This window comes from Dermacentor silvarum, chromosome 4 (assembly GCF_013339745.2).
Source record: "Dermacentor silvarum isolate Dsil-2018 chromosome 4, BIME_Dsil_1.4, whole genome shotgun sequence".
NCBI classification, from domain to species: domain Eukaryota; kingdom Metazoa; phylum Arthropoda; class Arachnida; order Ixodida; family Ixodidae; genus Dermacentor; species Dermacentor silvarum.
The window spans coordinates 206,667,327-206,688,148 of NC_051157.2; the positions used below are offsets into that span (position 1 = coordinate 206,667,327).

Consider the following 20,822-nt stretch of genomic DNA (forward strand, 5'->3'; position numbering starts at 1 on the left):
TACGTTCGAAAACGCATCTCTGAGAGAATACAATATTTACATGATTGTAACGCAGCCTCGGACATAACATGCACATGATTTCTACAACTAGAAATGAAACATGCAATGCCGTATCTTGTAACTCGCACCTTGAGTTTCAAACTTCGAAAAAATAAAGATGCTGTTGTTTGGCTGTTCGCTCACGAGTATTTTCGTAGTATTATGAGAATGAATAATGGAAATTTGCTCACTTGAAAAAAGAAGACAATGTATCCGAGCTAGATAGGGTAGACCGAACATCAAAGGGCCTGAATGCGAGATCGTTGGTATGCATTCATGGTGCAGAAAAACAATGCCAAAAACACGGAAAGAAGAAAGAGCACAGAATCCTCTGTTCTTCCTTCTGTCTTCTGTCCGTGTTTTTAGCGCCGTTTTTCTACACCAAGGCCGAACATCACTCATCGTCACTGTCAGAGGCCTCATTATCACTATCAGCAGCCCGGAGCATCTCTTCTTCACTGCGGTGTATAGCACATGAAATCTTGTATTTGTTAAACGCTTTGCAAACCATGGCAGCCTGAATATAATGTCTAGAATATACTATAGCCTTATCAACTTGTACAGGGGAGAGAAACCTACCGCAGCTCATACGCCCAGTGCAGCTACATGTGCGCTGAATTGGAATACTAAAAATTTTTGTGCCAATGATGATAGCCTATGACTATCGCAGATATAGTTTCAGTCTGAATTTAGTCGCAAATTTCACGGGCATATATTTTCTTTAGTAAATCCTCCTGAAAAAAAAAACTGCTTCTTACAATCGAGTAAATACGAAATATGGCAAATCAAGCAATACCATTTCCCGCCACTAAAGAAGTCACGACATTTATACGCTGAACTTGCTGCTCTAAACATAGAGATCACTAAACACGGAATCTGTGTACCACAATTTGCCCCTCGCCTATCCAGAGCGAGCTCGAAGGTTAGCATGGAAACATAGTTGTCGGTGCTTTCTATCCTCGACCTCCACACCCCTTCTTGAAAGCAATTACAAAGACACAATGTTTCATAAGGGCACTCGAGGTAGACAGAATCAACGGGCGGCTTCCCTTTTCTAAGCACTCCTTGGACCATCGCTGCCTGCTGTTGTTACTCTCCATTGTAGATAACGCGTCGCAAAACCAGCGTGGCGCCCATCAGAGGAGGAAGGCTATAACATCTACGAGCTACACGCTGCTCCTCCACGTCTCTATCAGGCTCGAAAGATACACGCCCTGTTTGTCCTCCCCGGAAGTAAGCGCAACGAGATTCTTGTTTGCAAAACGTTCTGCAGATCTCTGGGAGCATTGCCGACCGCGGAGCGAAAGCATGTCCTCGAGCGCCATGGTGGAGGATCCCGCTCGGCCGCCGGCCGACGTCGATGACATCGAGAAGCTGGCCATGGCCAACCTGGATCCCGCGGTGCAGACCTTTATTCAGACCGGATACGGCCGGTGCCTGACAGTGCGCGAGAATCGCGAAGCCTTCGGCAGGTTTGTGAGAACGAGCGATGTTGTCGAGTGTGACTAGTTTACCCGTGTGGGTGGGCGATTGTTCTTCTTTTCCGGTCGCTTTCTTTTACTTTTGTTCTTTCCCGAGTAGAGCATTTGGATTTTGAGATTGTCGGCTCTACATAGACCTACCTCCATATTTTGTTTATTTAATAAATTAAAAAAGAAGGCATAGCTTCACATGGCATGGCAGGGGTTCTTGCGAGCCACGTAGCCGAGTGAGACCACGGATTTTATTTAAATTAAAATTTTCAGAAAGCGCCGTTTTTGCAATGAACAAGACCAACGTGCTTATGATAACTCAGCATGACATCATATTACTGCCAAATTCGAGGCCCACTCTATGCGATGAGCGAGAAGACTTAAGTGGATCAGAGAGGCTCGAATGTTTGGTCAATCACAAGCGTGCGAAGCGTCAGACGGTGAATCGGAAGGAAGCAGCACAGGCACACCAGGGGCTTCAAGAAGGCACTGGGATGCCAGAACGGCGAAAGCCCACATGAGAGAAGCAGGAACAGCGGCGGAAGGACCGGACAGAATAATTTAGCATTGCGTTGCCCTTCTACCCGTTGGCCGTGACCCGTTGCAATGGTTCACTGGCTGTGTCGCTTTGATACTTAGCACGGATCACGAGTTGGATTCCCGGTAGTAGCGGTCTCGTTCTGATGGGCGTATAACGCTAAATTGTTTATGTATCACTGTTTGGGTAGACGCTAAAGGACCTCAGGTGGTCGAAGTTAATCCGTCTACTTGGCTTGATGTAAGAAGAAACTCGGTATCGATCCCGATAATGCTTTGTATACTAATAGCATTCCAGGTAATCAGCCAAACTAACATCTCCAGCTTATCATCAAAGGCAGCGTTTCTCCCACTACGTCAAGAGAGTGCGTACTGACGAAAACTAATCCACAGTGGACCACGGGAGACTAAAATAAAGAAACGGGCTGATGTGATTGTTCTGGGATTCCTTCTAGGCTAATCCTAATCGCTCGTTCCGTTTCGTGTGCTTTGCAGGTGGCGATTCCTACCCAAAGTGCTCTCGGGATCCTCGCAGAGGAACACCCAGACGACGCTGCTGGGCAGAGTCGTGTCCATGCCCGTCGGCATCGCTCCGACGGCGGCCCACTGCATCGTGCATCCCGATGCAGAGATCGCCGTTGTGAGAGGTACTCGGGCAAATAGCATCAAGCACGCACATATGCATGCCTGTGCGCTGTGTACACAATGACAAATAATAAGCGAATATGCCAATAATGGAAGCACATTCGTGCTCCTTCAACCACTCAGTGATTTCTCATATGCACATTTGACATGCTTTTTAACCAGGCGGTTGCGCAATCTTCACGAGGATAGAGGCCGGTGCTGTAGTGTCCAAAACCGTGGTTCTTGTATTGTGATTAAACCATCAGGCAGTACTTTGTTCCCTCAGTGCTCCTTTCATGTCCACGTAATAACTTTTTATTCAAATGTTAAGACATTCCATGTAACCCGATGGACGCAAGTACTGAGGTAAGAGTCGACAGACAAGTAACATGAGCAGAAATTTGCAACTGTCCTTTTTTTTTATCGCCGAAAGAAATACCCCGTCAGGAAACTCAGGCAACCGAAGCTGGAGCAGCATGTACAACGAAATAGGGATAACATTATACATTCAGTTTAGTGTTTATGTTGTAGTTGATTAACCCGCTTGTCGATCAGCAGTACGAGCAACGGCTCGCTTAACGCGGTGCTGCAGTGCTGCATTTAGTGCCGTGCAGAGGTGTGTGCATGTACCTGGTTTGTCACGGTCTAAGTTATGCTATGGTAGGGTGGTTGGTATGCGAACGGGTGAACTGCATTGAAAGAGTGTGATTGAGAGCCTTGATTGAGCGTTCACAAATGATCCGCACTATTGGGCGCTCAGGTATCCCACACTATAATCACATGACTATTGCTCAAAGGTGTATCGGATGATTCCAGACAGTCATATAGTTTGTTTTTTGGAGCAAATGGTCGTTGTTTACTGCATTTTCTATGTTCGAGCTCTGGCGCCTGTATGAATCGCGAGTTGCAATTATGAACACGTGTTGTTGAAACACAGTGACTACCACTCTCTGTTTTTTCAGTTTGCGCACGTTCACAATGCCAACAAATAAATTATACGTGAAATTTGCTACGACACAAAATGATGTTTGTGTGCTGCTCCATAGTAACACTGGAGATATAGAGCTTGAATGGCTGCGATTGTTTCATCTTTCTGTAAGCACTTGGATTAGAAAAAGCAAGAAAGATGTGGAGTTCTCACTCGAAACACTTGTACCTAGGCTACTTCTGCACTGTTGCGGAAAACACGTTAGAATATTCATTGCATATTGTTCATGTATTTTTCCGGGTGCTTTACCGCTGACCCATTAGATTCCCGCCACAGCCATGGCCAACTACACGTGTGATGACCACAGTGGACATTGCATTCGTAGCAGCGGTGACAGATATATCGCGTCTTACGAAGACGTAATAATGTCCTAGATTGACAACTCAACCTTGACAGTGTGTGGTCCGGGGCTCTTACATTATCGTACGTTCTATACTGACAGCGGCTCGTGAAGCAAAGGCCGTGATGGCTGTCAGCGTGGTGCACTCCGCTTCACTGGAAGAGATGGCAGCCGCCGCAGGCCCCGACGCCGTCCTCTGGGCGCAGCTGGATATTCGCAAGGACCGCTCCATAACGCTGGAGGAAGCCCTGCGTGCACAGCGCTGCGGCTTTGCAGCGCTTGTCGTGACGCTAGACGCCCCCCTCGTCGGACGCAAAGCCGCACCCGGGGTCACTGACCCAGTGAGAGAAGCCTTCGGAGAGACGTGAGTGATAGCCAATATGCGTTACATTCGTGCGCACGTGTGATCCGAGAGGAATGGGATACAGCTAGCCAAACGTTACGTTAAGAACATCTCGGATTTCTACGGCACTTCCTACCACAACAGCTCATGCGTAGTCTGTGCAGCTATGATTCAGTAGGTGTACACTTGGCCACAAAAGTTTACGGAACGTGCTATCCGAGAAGCACAGTGAAGGTGGATAAAATGTGATCACCGTCAGCCCCTATTTATTTCCACTGCAGGACGAAGGCCTCTCCCTACGATCTGAAATTACCCGGGTAATTACCCGGGCAATTACCCGCTAGGATCTGCAATTATCCGGGTAATTGCAGATCCTAGCGCAAGACAGGGCCCTGTCTTGCGCTAGCTTATTCCAACTTGCGCCTACAAATTTCCTTGCTTCATCACCCCACCTAGTTTTCTGCCGTCCTCGACTGCGCTTCACTTCTCTTGGTATCTATTCTGTAACTCTAATGGTCCACCGGTTATCGATCCTACGCATTACATGGCCTCCCCAGCTCCATTTTTTCCTATTAATGTCAATTAGAATATCGGTTATGCCCGTTTGCTCTGATCCACACCACTCTCTTTCTGTCTCTTAACGTTAGGCCTAACATTTTTCGTTCCATCGCTCTTTGCGCCCCATATGTTAGCACCTGTAGAATACAGTGATTGTGCACTTTTCAACGACAGTGGTAAGCTGTCAGTCAGGAATTTGCCAATGCCTGCCGTATGCACTCCAACCAAATTTTATTAAATGCGAACGCATTTCTTAGTCGGGGCATGTCAGGCGTCTGTCGGTGTCCGCGCGCCGGAGAGGAGGAGAGGAGAGGAGGAGCGCGCTCTGGCGTGTGAGGGCGCTCGCATCGCGGGAACTCGGTTAATTACTCGGGTAAATTTTTGAAAAAGAAAAATAATGAGAGGTATACAAAATTGCTAGATAAAGAACATGTATAGTATACCTGATTAAATCAAGCAGGATAGGCGACTATTTGTCGCCGCGCCCCGTTTCAAAGGGGATGCCAATAAATCATCATCATCATCTCGGCGGAGCTCCCGCGTGTGTGGAGAGAGTGTAGGAGAGGGTAGGTGCAGTGCTTCGCCGCTCCTTCTCTCGCCGTTCGCTCTCTCTCCTCCCTGCGCCCCACTCTCCCGTTCGCTCGCTCGCACGTATATATAAATGGAGTGAAGCGCGCGCCTCACTCTCGACCGTTCGCTGGCTGGGCGCCTCTCAAGGCGATGGCAGAAGTCGGTGAAGGCGAATGTCTGACGGCAACGGTACCCCTAGCAAGAAGTGTAATACAATCCAACCCGAGCATTACACCTCTCGCTGGAGGTGACGTCACTGCAGTAGCTTCAACGTCATCATCAACCGGAGGAGAAGAAGCGGAAGACAAGGCTGCGAAGCGAAGAGCGCGTGATGCCGAACGCAAGCGAGCGAAGCGAGCTGCCGATACCGTACTCCGTGCTCGGGAAGCCGCTGCGAAACGCCAACGCCGAGCCGAAGATCCGGAAATGTGTGCTCGATACGCCGCTGTGAGACGTCAACGGCGAGCCGAGAACGCTGAAGTTCGTGTTCGAGACGCGGCGGACAAACGTCAACGGCGAGCCGCCGATCCTCGAGTGAAGTACATGCGGACAAAGTACTCTATGCAGTGTGCCTCCGCCGAGTCCGACAAGTGTCCGACTACCATTCACGGAAGTTGCATTGATCTCGCCTTTACCCGAAACTGTGACGTGCGCATGCTTCTCAAAGACTCTTTGACTGTACACTTTAGCGACCACAAGACTGTGATTATGGCCGTCAGGTACAATGACAACACGAACAGGTGCTGATGAATGTGTAAATAAATGGTTACGGTACAAATCCTCGTCTCGTCATTAATTTACGCCATTAAAATTACTACGCCGTGTACTCTCGGCGCAAGAAATGCATTCGCATTTCCTCACGATTCCCTTCGGGGAGGTGAGGGCAATTTTTTTCTTCTGTAAACTTCTTCTCATGGTCAAGGGTCGATCCCTGTGAGTAATTGACGCAGATAAACGTCCTCCTTTGCAGACTCTAGAGACTGATTGGCGATCCGGAATTCTTGTTCCCTTGCAAGGCCATTACCTTCGTCTTCTGGATATTAATCTTCAACTCCACTCTTACACTTTCTCGGTTAAGGACCTCAACCATTTGTTGTAATTCGTCCCCCATTGTTGCTGAATAGGACAATGTCATCTGCAAACCGAAGGTTGTTGAGATATTCGGCGTTGATTCTCACTCCTAAGCCTTACCAGTCTAAGAGCTTGAATACTTCTTGTAAGCATGCAGTGAATAGCATTGGAGAGATTGTGCCTCCTTGCCTGACCCTTTCTTGATCGGTTACTTTCTACTTTTCTTGTGGAGAACCAAAGGTAGCTGTGGAATCTCTATAGATATTTGCGAAGATGTTCACGTATGCCTCTTGTACTCTTTGATTACGCAATGCCTCTATGACTGCTGGTATCTCTACTGAATCAAACTCCTTTTCATATTCTATGAAAGCCATATAGAGAGGTTGATTGTACTCCGCAGATTTCTCGATTACCTGATTGATGAGATGGATATGATCCATCGTAGAATATCCCTTCCTGAAGCCAGCCTGTTCTCTTGGTTGGCTGAAGCCAAGTGTTGCCCTGTTTCTATTGGAAGATATCTTGGTGAATATATTATACAACTGAAAGCAATTTAATGGGTCTATAATTCTTCAATTCTTTAACGTCTCCCTTCTTATGGATTAGTATAATGTTGGCGTTCATCCAGCTATCTGGTACACTTGAAGTTGTGAGGCATTGTGTATAAAGGGTCGCAAGCTTTTCAAGCATGGTATCTCCTCCATATTTGATTAAATCGACTGTTATTCCATCTTCTGCAGCAGCTTTTCCCCTGGTCATGTGTTTAAAGGCCTTTGCGTCTGGTGTAGTTCCTGCGCGCTTCTTGCGCGTCCGTTATTATGTTCGTGTGTTTCTGCGTGGTTATTGCGGCGCAATGACTGCCTCCTGCTTGCTTCGGGTTTCTGAACCTCATCTATGTGCTATGTTTCTGAGGCTGCCATCTGGGTTTGCGACTGCCATCATCATGATGCCTCTAACCGGCCCTGCCACGCCTGTGTATAGTTTGTTGCAGTCATTTCTCCATTGCTTTAATGCGTACGCATTCTTAGGGTACTTGACGCACTTTCCGGGGGTTACGTATGCATCCATATATGTTTGTATGTATGCATGTATCTATGTATGTTCGTATCCAACCGTTTTCCCGCCTACCTGGGTCATTGGGTAGCCCGTGGTCGAATGGCTAGCGCATCGAACTGCTGTGCTGAGGGAACTGGGCTCAAAAGCAACCATCGGGCCAACTTGGGTCTCTCAGCAGGAGGCAATGTGTACGTATACGTGCAGCTCTTCAACGAACCTCTTTCACGTCGGCGTGGGTCACTGTCGATACGGGACTGGGTAGGTACCGCTGTTCAAAGAAACACTTTGGCACTTAACGTCGACTTGGAGCACTGGGTATTTGCGACTCGGTCCGGGCTGGTTTTCAGTGAGCGTCTTTGATGCCAACTTGGGTCACAGGGTTTGTATACCAGTAGGTGTGTGCCTCTCTTCAATGCGAACGTGTTTGACGTCAACTTCGGTAACTAGGAATGGGCCACTGGAAAGGAGCAGCTATACAATGGCACGAGGTCGCGGGAGGGAATCCCGGCCGCGGGGGCCGCATTTCGATGGAGGCGAAATGAAAAAAACGCCCGTGTGCTTGCGCTGTAGTCCACGTTAAAGAACCCCAGGTGGTCAAAATTAATCCGGAGCCCTCCACTACGGCGTGCCTCATAATCAGAACTGGTTTTGGCACGTAAAACCCCAGAAAGAAGAAGAAGAAGAAGAAGAAGAAGCTATACAATGGCGAAAAAGATCCCTCAAATTCCTCCGATGCTTGCGTTGTTTTCTTTCCGCATGTGCGGCTCGGCGGGCAGCCCGAAGTAGTTTCTGCAGGCGTTTTCTGGTTTGTGCTGCTTTTACTGCGCGAGTGAAAGAATCGAGGGCACACTTCAAAGACCACGCCATTGCCGCGCCATTGTGTGCCGGAGCGGGCGGAGCAAGACGTCCGTTCTGATTTCGGCCTGTTTCAAAGCAGCCGACACAGCTGTTATCCCACATTTGCTGACGTCCCACGATTCATGCCATAATGGCGGTCGCTGTCGATAGGAAGGGCTTAGCGGCAACGAATAGAAATTAAAATTTCAAGTTAAAATGTGCGCTCAGAGCCCAGCTTTTTTTCTTTTTTATTACCATTATGGTCCCTCTACTTGGAATTACAATGATAAACTCGGAATAGTTGAAGGACCGTGCCACGGCGCCTATAAATTAGCGGTCACGTGAACTGAAAGCAGATTTAAGAAAAGCTTTCGAGGCCGCTAAGTAGTATACAATCGCGCACATTGCAGACATTACGAAGTGGCGATCGCGTCAATTGCAGTACGTATACGTGTTTGTGCCTTTAGTTTTACTGAAGTAGAATTATCTAAGCTTACATAATGCTATTATTTAAGGTTGCGTTAACGTAAGGCATGTCTAACTCAGCGTTGATACATAATTTGTATGACCACAAAGCTCGATTGCTCATCGCAGCTTCTCGCGTCTTCGTGGTGGCGCGCCCGGCCATGAGTGGGACCCCTGCCAGAGCTGGGATGACATCGACTGGCTGCGCAGTAAGGTCGACCTGCCTCTAGTCATCAAGGGTATCCTCAGAGGTGATTATTGTTGAACCATTAAAATTAACCCCGTGATTCGTCATGTCTAACGATGCTCGGAAACGATATTCGTATTTCAAACGAAGTGGCGTCTCGGAAACAAACGTCTCGTTATTTCCCGGGTTTACACATGCAAAAAGCAACAAGGCTAACCTGTTTGAAGTACTGTATAAAGATGTAGGAACAAGCAGTAAGCAGGACATACGTCCGCTGGTAGAAACCTAAAAAAAGTCGCGCCACTCACACCCGGGCCAGATCGCGTACTTAATAGTCTTTTAGGCTCAAATCGCTCTATTGCGTACGTCTCAGGCGATGCCAAATCTTAACGCACTAAAACATTCTTGCTAACATCAATTTCCATGGTTAGAAGTGAATAGTATTGAGTGATTTTGAAGCAGAAGGTTAATAAAAGTGACATTTGCATAAAGCTTTGGCACCACAGTTAGACGTGGAAAAAGACGTGGTCCATTGCTTACAATGTTCAAAACAATTTCATATCGAGAACAGTTTAGTTTCAGAGGGCCCTTGTTCAGACATTTTGTATCAAAAGGCAATTTTTTTATTTTTTATTTCGCGAAATGTCTATAGAGTTCTTTTTACAATGCCAGCAGTGCAGAAATTCGTTCACATACTTTTGCTCAGCGTGTGGTTTAGGCTACTTGAAATTTCGTGGTGGTCCAGGCCGCAGGAGTGCGTCGCGTATGCCTGTAAAGTGCTGGCGCGGCTCCGCATGTCACCTCGCGACGCCGGCAGTTTAGGTTGTGTCTAGCTCGGTGCTTTGTGCCTACGCACGAGCTTCACCCGCTGCCCAGCAAGCACGCAGAGCATCTCTTGCTGTAATTGGCTGGTCACCCGCGGACCCAGGCCTCGGGTCTCATCTAGTCTCAGGTATCAGCACCAATGAGCCACATGATGAGCTACAAACTTCGGTGCGGAGCCGAAGCAAAGATATTAGCAATGGCCCTGTGGCACTCGGAAGGCCGAGGAACCGCCTCACCAACAATAGCGAGAGCTCCGGAAACAACAGCCCAAATTTGGCCAACTTTCACGAGGGATTCTTTCCCGCGTTTGCCCGGTGAAAAAGCTCCGAGAGCGAAATCTGGGGAACTTTTTCAGGAGATATTTGCTTCTGAAAGGCAGCCTTTGCCTAGGTACTGTCAGCGTCTATCTGGTACTACTGAAAACCACGTGCTTTGCTCCTGTTTAACCGCTACCTAAACCTCCGTCCAAACAGGATCACAGCGGCCGATGCAGGGTCCGTAATGGCAATGTGGCAGTTTTTTTAAAACGAAAGTGTTTTATGCCGGGGTCCACCAAGACTTCACTGACGTATTTCCGTCACGGAAATACGTCATAGAACATAATACAAAGAAAGAAACCAGAAGAAAAAGTTCCACAAACATGCAAAATTTGGAAATCGAACCCACGACCTCTCGGTCCGCGACGATAGATCGCCGAGCGTTTAAACCATTGCGCCACAAACGCATTTGCAGAGAGCTACACAGACGCGCCTTATATATCTAACACTCCTCCGTGTACCCGCGCTCTTGCTCGGGGCGGTGCCGCCGCCTACGAGCCGAAAAGAGAAGTACTGCATTATGACACTAACCAACGCCTCCTCTAGAAAGATGCCTGCCGCGTGCGCCAAAAACCTGCTGTCCTTACCTTTCCCCTTTTCCTCCTTTCCACTCGAGGTAGAAGCTAGCGATCGTAGCGGTGATCGCTTGCAACACACATGCGCGCATGCGCACACCACCGCATGGCCGCCGACGCCGCTACCGCCGTGACACCGCACCACCCCAACACCCTGCGGAGATAGGGTAGATGCTGGCGCCATCGCTCGACAACCGACCGCAACTCAAGGCGCGGCGGCTACAATGGGTGAGCGAGCGACGCCGCAGGCATCTTTCTAGAGGAGGCGTTGCACTAACGCGCACCGACAGTGAACGCTTCGGTGGTCTCAGCACTACGACGCCTCGATGCCAGCATTCGAAGGGACGCTGGCATCAACAAGCACTCCCAACACCAACTAGGTGGCGTTCACCGTACTCAGCACAGCGGAGCGTGGCCTCCGCAATTAGCTCTGAAAATGTTTCTGAAGTTGATCGCGGAGGCTGCAATTACGACGCGCTGTACGCGCTGATTTGACTCGGTGACGATTCAGTTACGTGCTTTGTCTTGCGCGTTGTATTAGTGTGTCAGTTACGTGCTTCGTCTTTCGCGTTGTGCTAGCGTGTGCAGCGTAGTGCAGCTTCCATATGCACGACGGTTGCTCATGGTCATCGACGTTGGTAGTCGTGATGGAGGAGATGTGCCACCAGGCGTCAGCGTGGGTGCATCAACGCCTAAGGGCGCTTTAGCCACAAAACACCAATAGACATTATATATCAATGTGCAATAAACATTACACTACTTCTGTGAAGACACGTTTCACTTTCGTGTTCTATACCGATTCCTATATAAGAGGGATCAACCACAATTTTTTTAACACGACAGTGTTTTATGCCGGGGTCCACCAAGACTTCACTGACGTATTTCCGTCACGGAAATACGTCATAGAACATAATACAAAGAAAGAAACCAGAAGAAAAAGTTCCACAAACATGCAAAATTTGGAAATCGAACCCACGACCTCTCGGTCCGCGACTATAGATCGCCGAGCGCTTAACCCATTGCGCCACAAACGCATTTGCAGAGAGCTACACAGACGCGCCTTATATATCTAACACTCCTCCGTGTACCCGCGCTCTTGCTCGGGGCGGTGCCGCCGCCTACGAGCCGAAAAGAGAAGTACTGCACCACAAGGCCTGACACAGAGGGTTCCTGTGGTAGATGCCACCCAGACCAAAGAATAAATGACACGTTGTTAATGCGAATTTATTTTAGTGTAACATATTCATTTGCAGGTCGTACTGAAGTTCACTCTCGTGGCTGGGCCGTCGCTGACGACGCTCGCAAAATACTGAGAGCGCGCGAAGCAACCTTGTTGCTTGCTGCCTCATGATACGGGCCAAACACTGACGAAAAAAATTGTGGTTGATCCCTCTTATATAGGAATCGGTATAGAACACGAAAGTGAAACGTGTCTTCACAGAAGTAGTGTAATGTTTATTGCACATTGGTATATAATGTCTATTGGTGTTTTGTGGCTAAAGCGCCCTTAGGCGTTGATGCACCCACGCTGACGCCTGGTGGCACATCTCCTCCATCACGACTACCAACGTCGATGACCATGAGCAACCGTCGTGCATATGGAAGCTGCACTACGCTGCACACGCTAGCACAACGCGAAAGACGAAGCACGTAACTGACACACTAATACAACGCGCAAGACAAAGCACGTAACTGAATCGTCACCGAGTCAAATCAGCGCGTACAGCGCGTCGTAATTGCAGCCTCCGCGATCAACTTCAGAAACATTTTCAGAGCTAATTGCGGAGGCCACGCTCCGCTGTGCTGAGTACGGTGAACGCCACCTAGTTGGTGTTGGGAGTGCTTGTTGATGCCAGCGTCCCTTCGAATGCTGGCATCGAGGCGTCGTAGTGCTGAGACCACCGAAGCGTTCACTGTCGGTGCGCGTTAGTGCAAGGCCTCCTCTAGAAAGATGCCTGCGGCGTCGCTCGCTCACCCATTGTAGCCGCCGCGCCTTGAGTTGCGGTCGGTTGTCGAGCGATGGCGCCAGCATCTACCCTATCTCCGCTGGGTGTTGGGGTGGTGCGGTGTCACGGCGGTAGCGGCATCGGCGGCCATGCGGTGGTGTGCGCATGCGCGCATGTGTGTTGCAAGTGATCACCGCTACGATCGCTAGCTTCTACCTCGAGTGGAAAGGAGGAAAAGGGGAAAGGTAAGGGCAGCAGGTTTTTGGCGCACGCGGCAGGCATCTTTCTAGAGGAGGCGTTGGTTAGTGTCATAATGCAGTACTTCTCTTTTCGGCTCGTAGGCGGCGGCACCGCCCCGAGCAAGAGCGCGGGTACACGGAGGAGTGTTAGATATATAAGGCGCGTCTGTGTAGCTCTCTGCAAATGCGTTTGTGGCGCAATGGGTTAAACGCTCGGCGATCTATCGTCGCGGACCGAGAGGTCGTGGGTTCGATTTCCAAATTTTGCATGTTTGTGGAACTTTTTCTTCTGGTTTCTTTCTTTGTATTATGTTCTATGACGTATTTCCGTGACGGAAATACGTCATAGAACATAATGGTGAAGACATAATGGTGAAGACCAAGACTTCACTGACGTATTTTCGTGACGGAAATACGTCAGTGAAGTCTTGGTGGACTCCGGCATAAAACACTTTCGTGTTAAAAAAAGGATTTGCGGACGGTTAACAAGCCTATACTTTGCAAGCCCATGGAGCCACGATGGCGATGTTCATATGTTATATGCATTATTTCGTTGCTTTGCAGCCGATGACGCTGTGGAAGCTGTGCATCACGGTGCTTCCGCAATCGTCGTGTCCAACCATGGTGGTCTTTACATGGACGGCGTGCCTGCTACGGTAGTGCAGTTTTTTTTATTAACCTTCGAATTCGCGCTCCTGCGATGTACATGCATGTGTGCCTGCCTATGGTTTCAGCTATTTTCAGGTTGCTCTGGAGCTCTGGGAATTGTCTATTATTTGCAGTCGCCAGTTGTAGTAAAGGAACTCTACACCTAGAATTGTGACGGAACTAAGCAAACTGCGCTTGGCCACGTGCCGATTGCATGCGCGTGTAAAGAGCATCTGGTTATGCGCGGTAAGGAAGTCGTGCAATCGTGCAATCTGACCGGAGTGTTTCTCTCGGTGTTGTGTAGGTGGGGTGTGACAGCCTATGCGAGCCGCCGTCGCAGGTTTGTGGTAGCGACCAAACATTTTGGCATACATATAAGCCATGCGAACTAAAGTGACCACATTGGTGAACACACGGACAAAGAACGAAACGAAAGGACGGAACGAGCGCTTATGCCGCCGCTTGATCCATCTCAGTTTTAAATTTTTTTCTTAGTCATCACCCGTTGGGCCAAGTGATCGAGGCCAGGGATAACGACGATGTCTGAGTTATCCATATTTCCGCCCCGTTAGGACGGAAATAGTGGATAATGCAATTAATCGTTAGAAAATAAGGCCCCTAAAGTATTCGATGTCTTTGCTTTTTGAATGTTTGGTTGGGAACAGCCTGTGGCATAACAGATGGGCCAGTGATCTGTACGTGCAATTTAATTATTTATTCTTTTCTAATCATACATCGCGCTGAGTGGGCTACCCTAGCGATGACGGCGTCCGAGCGACGTTAGAGCTCAAGATGAATGGCAAAAACAATATAAGATGAATTAGATAGTTGGGAAATACGGTCCTGCTTAGCTGTTTATGATGAGAAAGTGCTAAGTATTGCGGACCCGCGCAGACTTTTTTTTCTTAACGTGACTTCTATTCGTTTAACTTCCTAGTGCTGGTGGCGCTATTCTGTGTTTCACGTTGAAATGGAGCTTGTGCTACATGGTATGGCAGCGGTGTTTGACACCAGGCGTCCCTGGTGTACCTGATTGCAGCTGGAGGTGCTGCCGGAGTTGGTGCGTGCCATTAGAGGCCGCTGCGAAGTCTACATGGACGGCGGCGTCCGGTGTGGCGGCGATGTGGTCAAAGCGTTGTCCCTAGGAGCCAGAGCAGTGTTCATCGGCCGGCCAATCTTCTATGGTCTGGGATACAAGGTGAGCGTCATTCCTCGAAACATGAGATGCCGCAAATCGTGTGTGCGAGATAGATGGACAGATAGATAGATAGATAGATAGATATAGGTAAAAAGAGAAGGAAGTCGTGGAGGTTAACCAGTTAAGATCCGGTTTGCTTATTTGCACGAGGGGAAGGCGGAAATGTGTTTAAAAAGATAGTAAAAGAGAAAGCTCTTAGTATGGAAACGGATCGGTTCACGTCATTCTAGGGCGGCACCTGTCACTAAGATAGTTCATCTTGCAGGCTCGTATAGACCGCAAAAAGCGAACTAGCGCTCTAGTTGTCTTTACCGCAGATGTCCGTTGTGCATGACTATTGTCCGAATGTGTTTTGTTTTAAATATGACCCGTTGTCCTGGGTTCCTGGCGTTGTACACAGGATCTATATCACCGTACTAATATGTGGGCAGATACGCAGAAGAGGTGCGATTGTTTCGTCAGAGCCGCAAGTGTCAGAGGCTGTCGGCCCATTCAATAAGAACTTTGGCGAGTCGTGAGGTGTACTTAGTTGGCGCGCTACTATGAATGGCCCTATTCCATTTGTCTTTTTTGCGGCCTGTTCTGAGGTGCCAAAAATTGAATAGGGCAGTTTGTATACTACAGTAGCGCACCACCTATAACAATGCGGAACCTAAAATTCGCCAGCGGGAAAAATCCGTGGACACAAAGCAATTCTTATGAGTCGTGATTGCGAAAGCAATAATTCTCAATTGAACGCCACTGAGCGGTCCTTCCAGTTTTGCGCTGCGAGCAATCTTTTCGAGTTTAGCTGCGGGTTACGTTATCGTGTTTTACGATTGAATTGGTGCGGGTTCTTCTTCTTTCTTCTTTCTGGGGTTTTACGTGCCCAAACCAGTTCTGATTATGAGGCACGCCGTAGTGGAGAGCTCCGGAATAATTTTGACCACCCGGGGTTCTTTAACGTGCACTACAACGCAAGCACACGGACGTTTTTGCATTTCGCCTCCATTGAAACGCGGCCGTCGCGGCCGGGATTCGATCCAGCGACCTCGTGCTCAGCAGCGCGAAGCCTTGGCTAACTGAGCCACCGCGGTGGGTAATTTGTAGACCGGAATCATTTGGACGATATCGCTGAGAAATCAAGGACGCCGCGTGCCACCGACCTTCTGCGCGACGAGAGACCGAGGAAGCAGCAGCGGCCACCAAGGCTGGCAGGCGCGCGAAGCAGCTCAGCCCAGCAGGGCTGAGAGAGAGGGAGATATAGACAGTGCGCCGGCTTCCAAGAGCGAGACGGCGGCTCCCGCACCTCGCCTGGCCTCGCCGACAGCAACCCACCTCGCCTGGCCTCGCCGACAGCAACCCACCTCGCCCCGCGGTGTCGCGTCGCCGTATCTGCTCCGTCGAAGCGCGCTGGTGAGGTGCCCAAGCGGCGATACCGTCTCCCCTCACGAACACCTGGCGCGCTAATGTGCCAGCAGGTGTTTCGATTCGCCCACTTTGCACCGTCGAGGTGCTCTCGTGACGTGGTGTCGCAGCCTGTGGCCATTTAGGTACCGTGTCACTGCTACAGACACCGCCGTTTTTTTTTCGCTCAATGGGCCGTTTGGTGCTTTCGCATCACAACACGCCGTGAAGAGGCCGAAAGCTCTTCTGCACGAGTAGCCGGCTGCCTGATTCACGAAGCATGCACTAGCGCGACGCGGCACGAGTGCTTTAATTACAACAAATACGTGGTGGGCAAGGAATATGGCTTCATTTGTGCTTAAAAGAAAAAAAGAAAGAACGGAGGCCAATGAAGTTCAGATATCTGCAGGATTCAAATTGCGTTCACTCAACTGAGTTAAAGCGTGTTTAACTAGCCGCTGTCCAACACATGATATATTACCAGCGAAGACGGCTCAGACAGAGACAGTTTGTAAAAGAAAGTTAATCCTCCCCCTCGCTAGTCGTTGCTTGAAGCTTGCCTGATGACGACGCGGAAGCAATCACCCACGTCACGGGCATTTGCTAGGGGCACGGAAGCTGTGCCCCTTGACAATGAATTTTGGTTTTCTGGGTGAAAGGAGTGATAATTTATCAACCCAAAGAATTAACAGCCTGAGTTTTTCGCATGCCTGCAACTGGTTATGGACTTTTTGGACGGCGTACTTCAAGATTAGTATTGAAATCGACCTTCCGACTCTTTAGTTCAGTAAGTTAATTTTGCTTAATTTTTATACTCACACCTTTAATTACTATGTCGTGACACTTTTATATGCCAGCCCCCGCGGAAAAAGTAATACCGAAGAAATGCCCTAATTGTATCGTCTTGCACATTCTAAGGAAACTTCAAGGTGCGTTTATGAAGCACTCTAAACATAATATGTTCCTATGTATTCACACAATTTGTCTTCTTTTGCGTTCTGCTTGTGCAGGAAATGAATTTACTCGCTTTGCGGCACATAAAACCCTGAATACGCTTTCCCTTAAATGTCCTGTACTGTTTGGTCTAGTCCACGTCCCGTCATAACACGAGGATTCTAACAGTTATTGAATACTGAGTGTTCTCGCAAACAACTGTAAAAATAAACGAGCCTTCGGTGCTGAAACAAGCGGCACCTTGCAAGTCCTTTGTATGCAATGTACGAAAAAAATGTACCCCCTACTCATGGTATGAAACGCGTCAATTTAGGGCTAGCTAATACGTGTACTTTTCTTGCCGCCGTCTCCAGTTAGAGCGAAAGCGGCATAACTTTTGGTTTCACGGTTCGGCCAAAATTCATGCCACCTCTGAACGACCAGTGTCGCCATAATTTTTTGGCGCCTTCATAATGTGGTATATATTATGTATCATCGTCGCCGTCATCATCAGCCTATTCATGTATATTCACACACACACACACACACACACACACACACACACACACACACACACACACACACACACACACACACACACACACACACACACACACACACACACACACACACACACACACACACACACACATACATTCATACATTCATACACACACATACATACATACATACACACACACACACACATACATACATACATTCATACACACACATACATACATATGCACACACACACATACACACACAGACACATGCATGCATATACACATGCATACATACACACACACACACACACACACACACACACACACACACACACACACACACACACACACACACACACATATATATATATATATATATATATATATATATATATATATATATATATATATTGTACTGTGAAATAAGGAGCAGTGGGGACGTGGCTATGGGAGCGAGGACGACGACGAGAGATAAACCTTGTCTCGGCGCTCGTTCGGTTGTGCTACCTCTCGCTGCTTTATCGTTCTAGTCGCGAACGCTGACTTCCCCAAGTGTTTCGTGACATTTGGTGGAAGGTGCTGGGCCTTTTGCAAAACTGGAACTCCGAAGCCGGACGATCCCTGTCACAGCTCCCATGCCTGAGGAGACTAGTACTCCCAATCCACCCCAGGCACCGCCTCCGGTCGTCTGTCCCGGCGCGCCACGCCAACAGGATCCTCCCATATTCGATGGCACTGACGATCATGACGTAGAGGACTGGCTGTCACTGTACAACCGAGTGAGCGCCCACAACAAATGGATTGAAGCTGACAAGCTTGGTTACGTCCCATTCTACCTTTCCGGCGTCGCCCATCTTTGGTTCCGGAACCATGAGGCTGACTTTACCACCTGGACAGCTTTCCGAACGACACTTCAAGAGGTCTTCGGTATCCCTGTTGTGCGCAAACTCCGAGCTGAACAACAGCTTCGCTGCCGTGCCCAACGAAAGGACGAAACCTTTATCAGCTACATTGAAGATGTAGTTGATATTTGCCGGCGTATCAACCCAGATATGACCGAAGATGACAAGATCAAGAACATCTTGAAAGGCATAGAAGATGACGCCTTCCAAATGCTCTTGGCGAAGAATCCTCAGACGGTGAACGACCTCCTGACGCTTTGCCAGAGCTATGAAGAGCTGCGCAAACAACGGCTTTCTACCCGCCGAGCTCTCGCTCGGAACGTCGCGCTTTCAGCTCTGAGTGACGGTGTCAGTGCTACTTGCAGTTCAGAGATGTTCGACCAAATCAAGCAATTTGTACGAGAAGAAGTGGCACGCCAACTCTCTCTTCTGCCAGCCAGTCAAGCGTCAGAGTCGCCCTTGTCTCCCGATCTCCGTCAGGTGATACAGGAACAAGTCGCTAACGCCGTCCCACTTGCTCATCAACCGTCTCCTACGCCTGTTCCACTTACGTACGCTGCCGTTGTCGCGAATCCAAGGCCCCCGTCTGCAGCTATTCAATCGCGATCTACCAGCGCCTTTCCCTCACCTCCGCATTTAGCCGCAACATATGCTCCTACAAGCAGCTACTGCCCTCCACAGCAGCCTGTGCGCCCACCTTGCCAATATCTCCATCAGTCTCAGCCCGCTGATGTCAATCCATGGCGCACCCACGACAACCGCCCTATCTGTTATTCGTGCGGCCTGCCTGGGCATGTAGCACGGTTTTGCCGCCGGCGCGGATGGTATCCTTCGGATTCTCCGAGGGCGCAAATCAGCGGTTTCGACTCTCCGTTCCGTTCCGCTCCTGCCGCTCAGCACTTCGAGGCCTCACCTCCTGCTTCCCGCACCTTCAATACCCGTTGGTCTCCGTCACCCCGTCGGCGTTCTCTGTCGCCGCTTGTCCGTCGCCCTGAAGCTATCCGAGAGGAAAACTAAGGAACGCAGTTCCGGAGGCAAGAACTGCGATCTCAAAGAACTCCTCAAGCCCTAGTTTATTTCCTGCGAACGTCCTTGAAGTTTATGCAGAAGACATTGCCGTTCATGCGCTTGTAGACATGGGAGCAGCAATATCAGTGATTTCGAACCAGCTTCGTCTTCAACTAAGAAAAATCGCGACGCCATATTCGGCCGTTTCATTACCCACAGCAAGCGCTGCGCCGATTGAACCCTTAGGGAAGTGTACCGTGCGTGTTGTTATAAGTGGAACTTTATACCGTGTTGAGTTCGTTGTTCTACCTCGCTGCTCCCATGCCATGGTTTTAGGATGGGACTTTCTGTCACCTCATCATGCCGTTATTGATTGTGCCCGTGCGGAACTCGCTCTGTCGTCATTCGGCAACCACGCTTTTGAAGATATACTGACGACGCTTCCGGTCGTGTGTTCACCGCCGACACCGAGATTCCTCCATACTCTGCCGCATTTGTACCCGTTTCCTGCGTTGGGCTTTCCGACTCTACTGTTCTTTTCACGCCGTCTAAACTTGTTGCTCGCCGTTACCCCTTCGTGCTTCCTTTTGCCCTTCTTGCCGTTCGACAAGGTTCCAGCGCACTTTATGTCTCGAACTTGTTTCCTTGCCCTGCTAGCCTGCTCCACGATGAGTGTCTTGGTTATGCTGATGCAATCAAGCCAATTGCTTCTTTTATGATGTGCCTGACGACCCGGCTTCTCCTGAGGTTGACGCTATGGCCCTTGAAGTTTCTCCTCCGACACTGCCGTGTGATCCAACATTTACTCGATGTATGGATCCCAACCTCACTCCGAGTCAGCACGCCCAGATCGTCGATCTCCTTGACCGTTTTCGCACGTCATTCGACCTACAACCATATCACTTAGGCCGTACTTCCACTGTTGTACATCACATCGACACCGGCAACCATGCGCCTTTACGCCAGAGGCCGTATCGTGTATCCGCCACGGAGCGTGGCGTCATCGCTGAGCACGTTGGAGACATGCTCCAACGCGCTGTCATACAACCTTCGCACGGTCCATGGGCTTCTCCTGTAGCGCTTGTCAAAAAGAAAGATGGCACAATTCGCTTTTGCGTGGACTACCGGCGCCTCAATAAGATCACCAGAAAGGACGTTTATCCACTACCCCGCATTGACGACGCGCTAGACTGCCTCCAGGGCGCCGAATTCTTCTCATCTTTAGACTTACGATCCGGGTACTGGCAAGTGC

The 20,822-nt window shown here is 49.2% G+C and overlaps 1 protein-coding gene across 1 annotated transcript in view; it reads left to right on the forward strand.

The window, feature by feature from the left end:
* The window catches only part of LOC119450909 (2-Hydroxyacid oxidase 1), a 48,714-nt gene that overhangs the window by 19,266 nt on the left and 8,626 nt on the right, over window positions 1-20,822 (forward strand). The window contains exons 2-7 of the mRNA XM_037714381.2: window positions 1,313-1,511; window positions 2,544-2,695; window positions 4,103-4,364; window positions 9,030-9,151; window positions 13,554-13,645; window positions 14,677-14,835. Coding sequence (XP_037570309.1) covers window positions 1,348-1,511; window positions 2,544-2,695; window positions 4,103-4,364; window positions 9,030-9,151; window positions 13,554-13,645; window positions 14,677-14,835 — 951 coding nt within the window. The 5' untranslated portion in view covers window positions 1,313-1,347. The remainder of the gene's footprint in view (window positions 1-1,312; window positions 1,512-2,543; window positions 2,696-4,102; window positions 4,365-9,029; window positions 9,152-13,553; window positions 13,646-14,676; window positions 14,836-20,822) is intronic.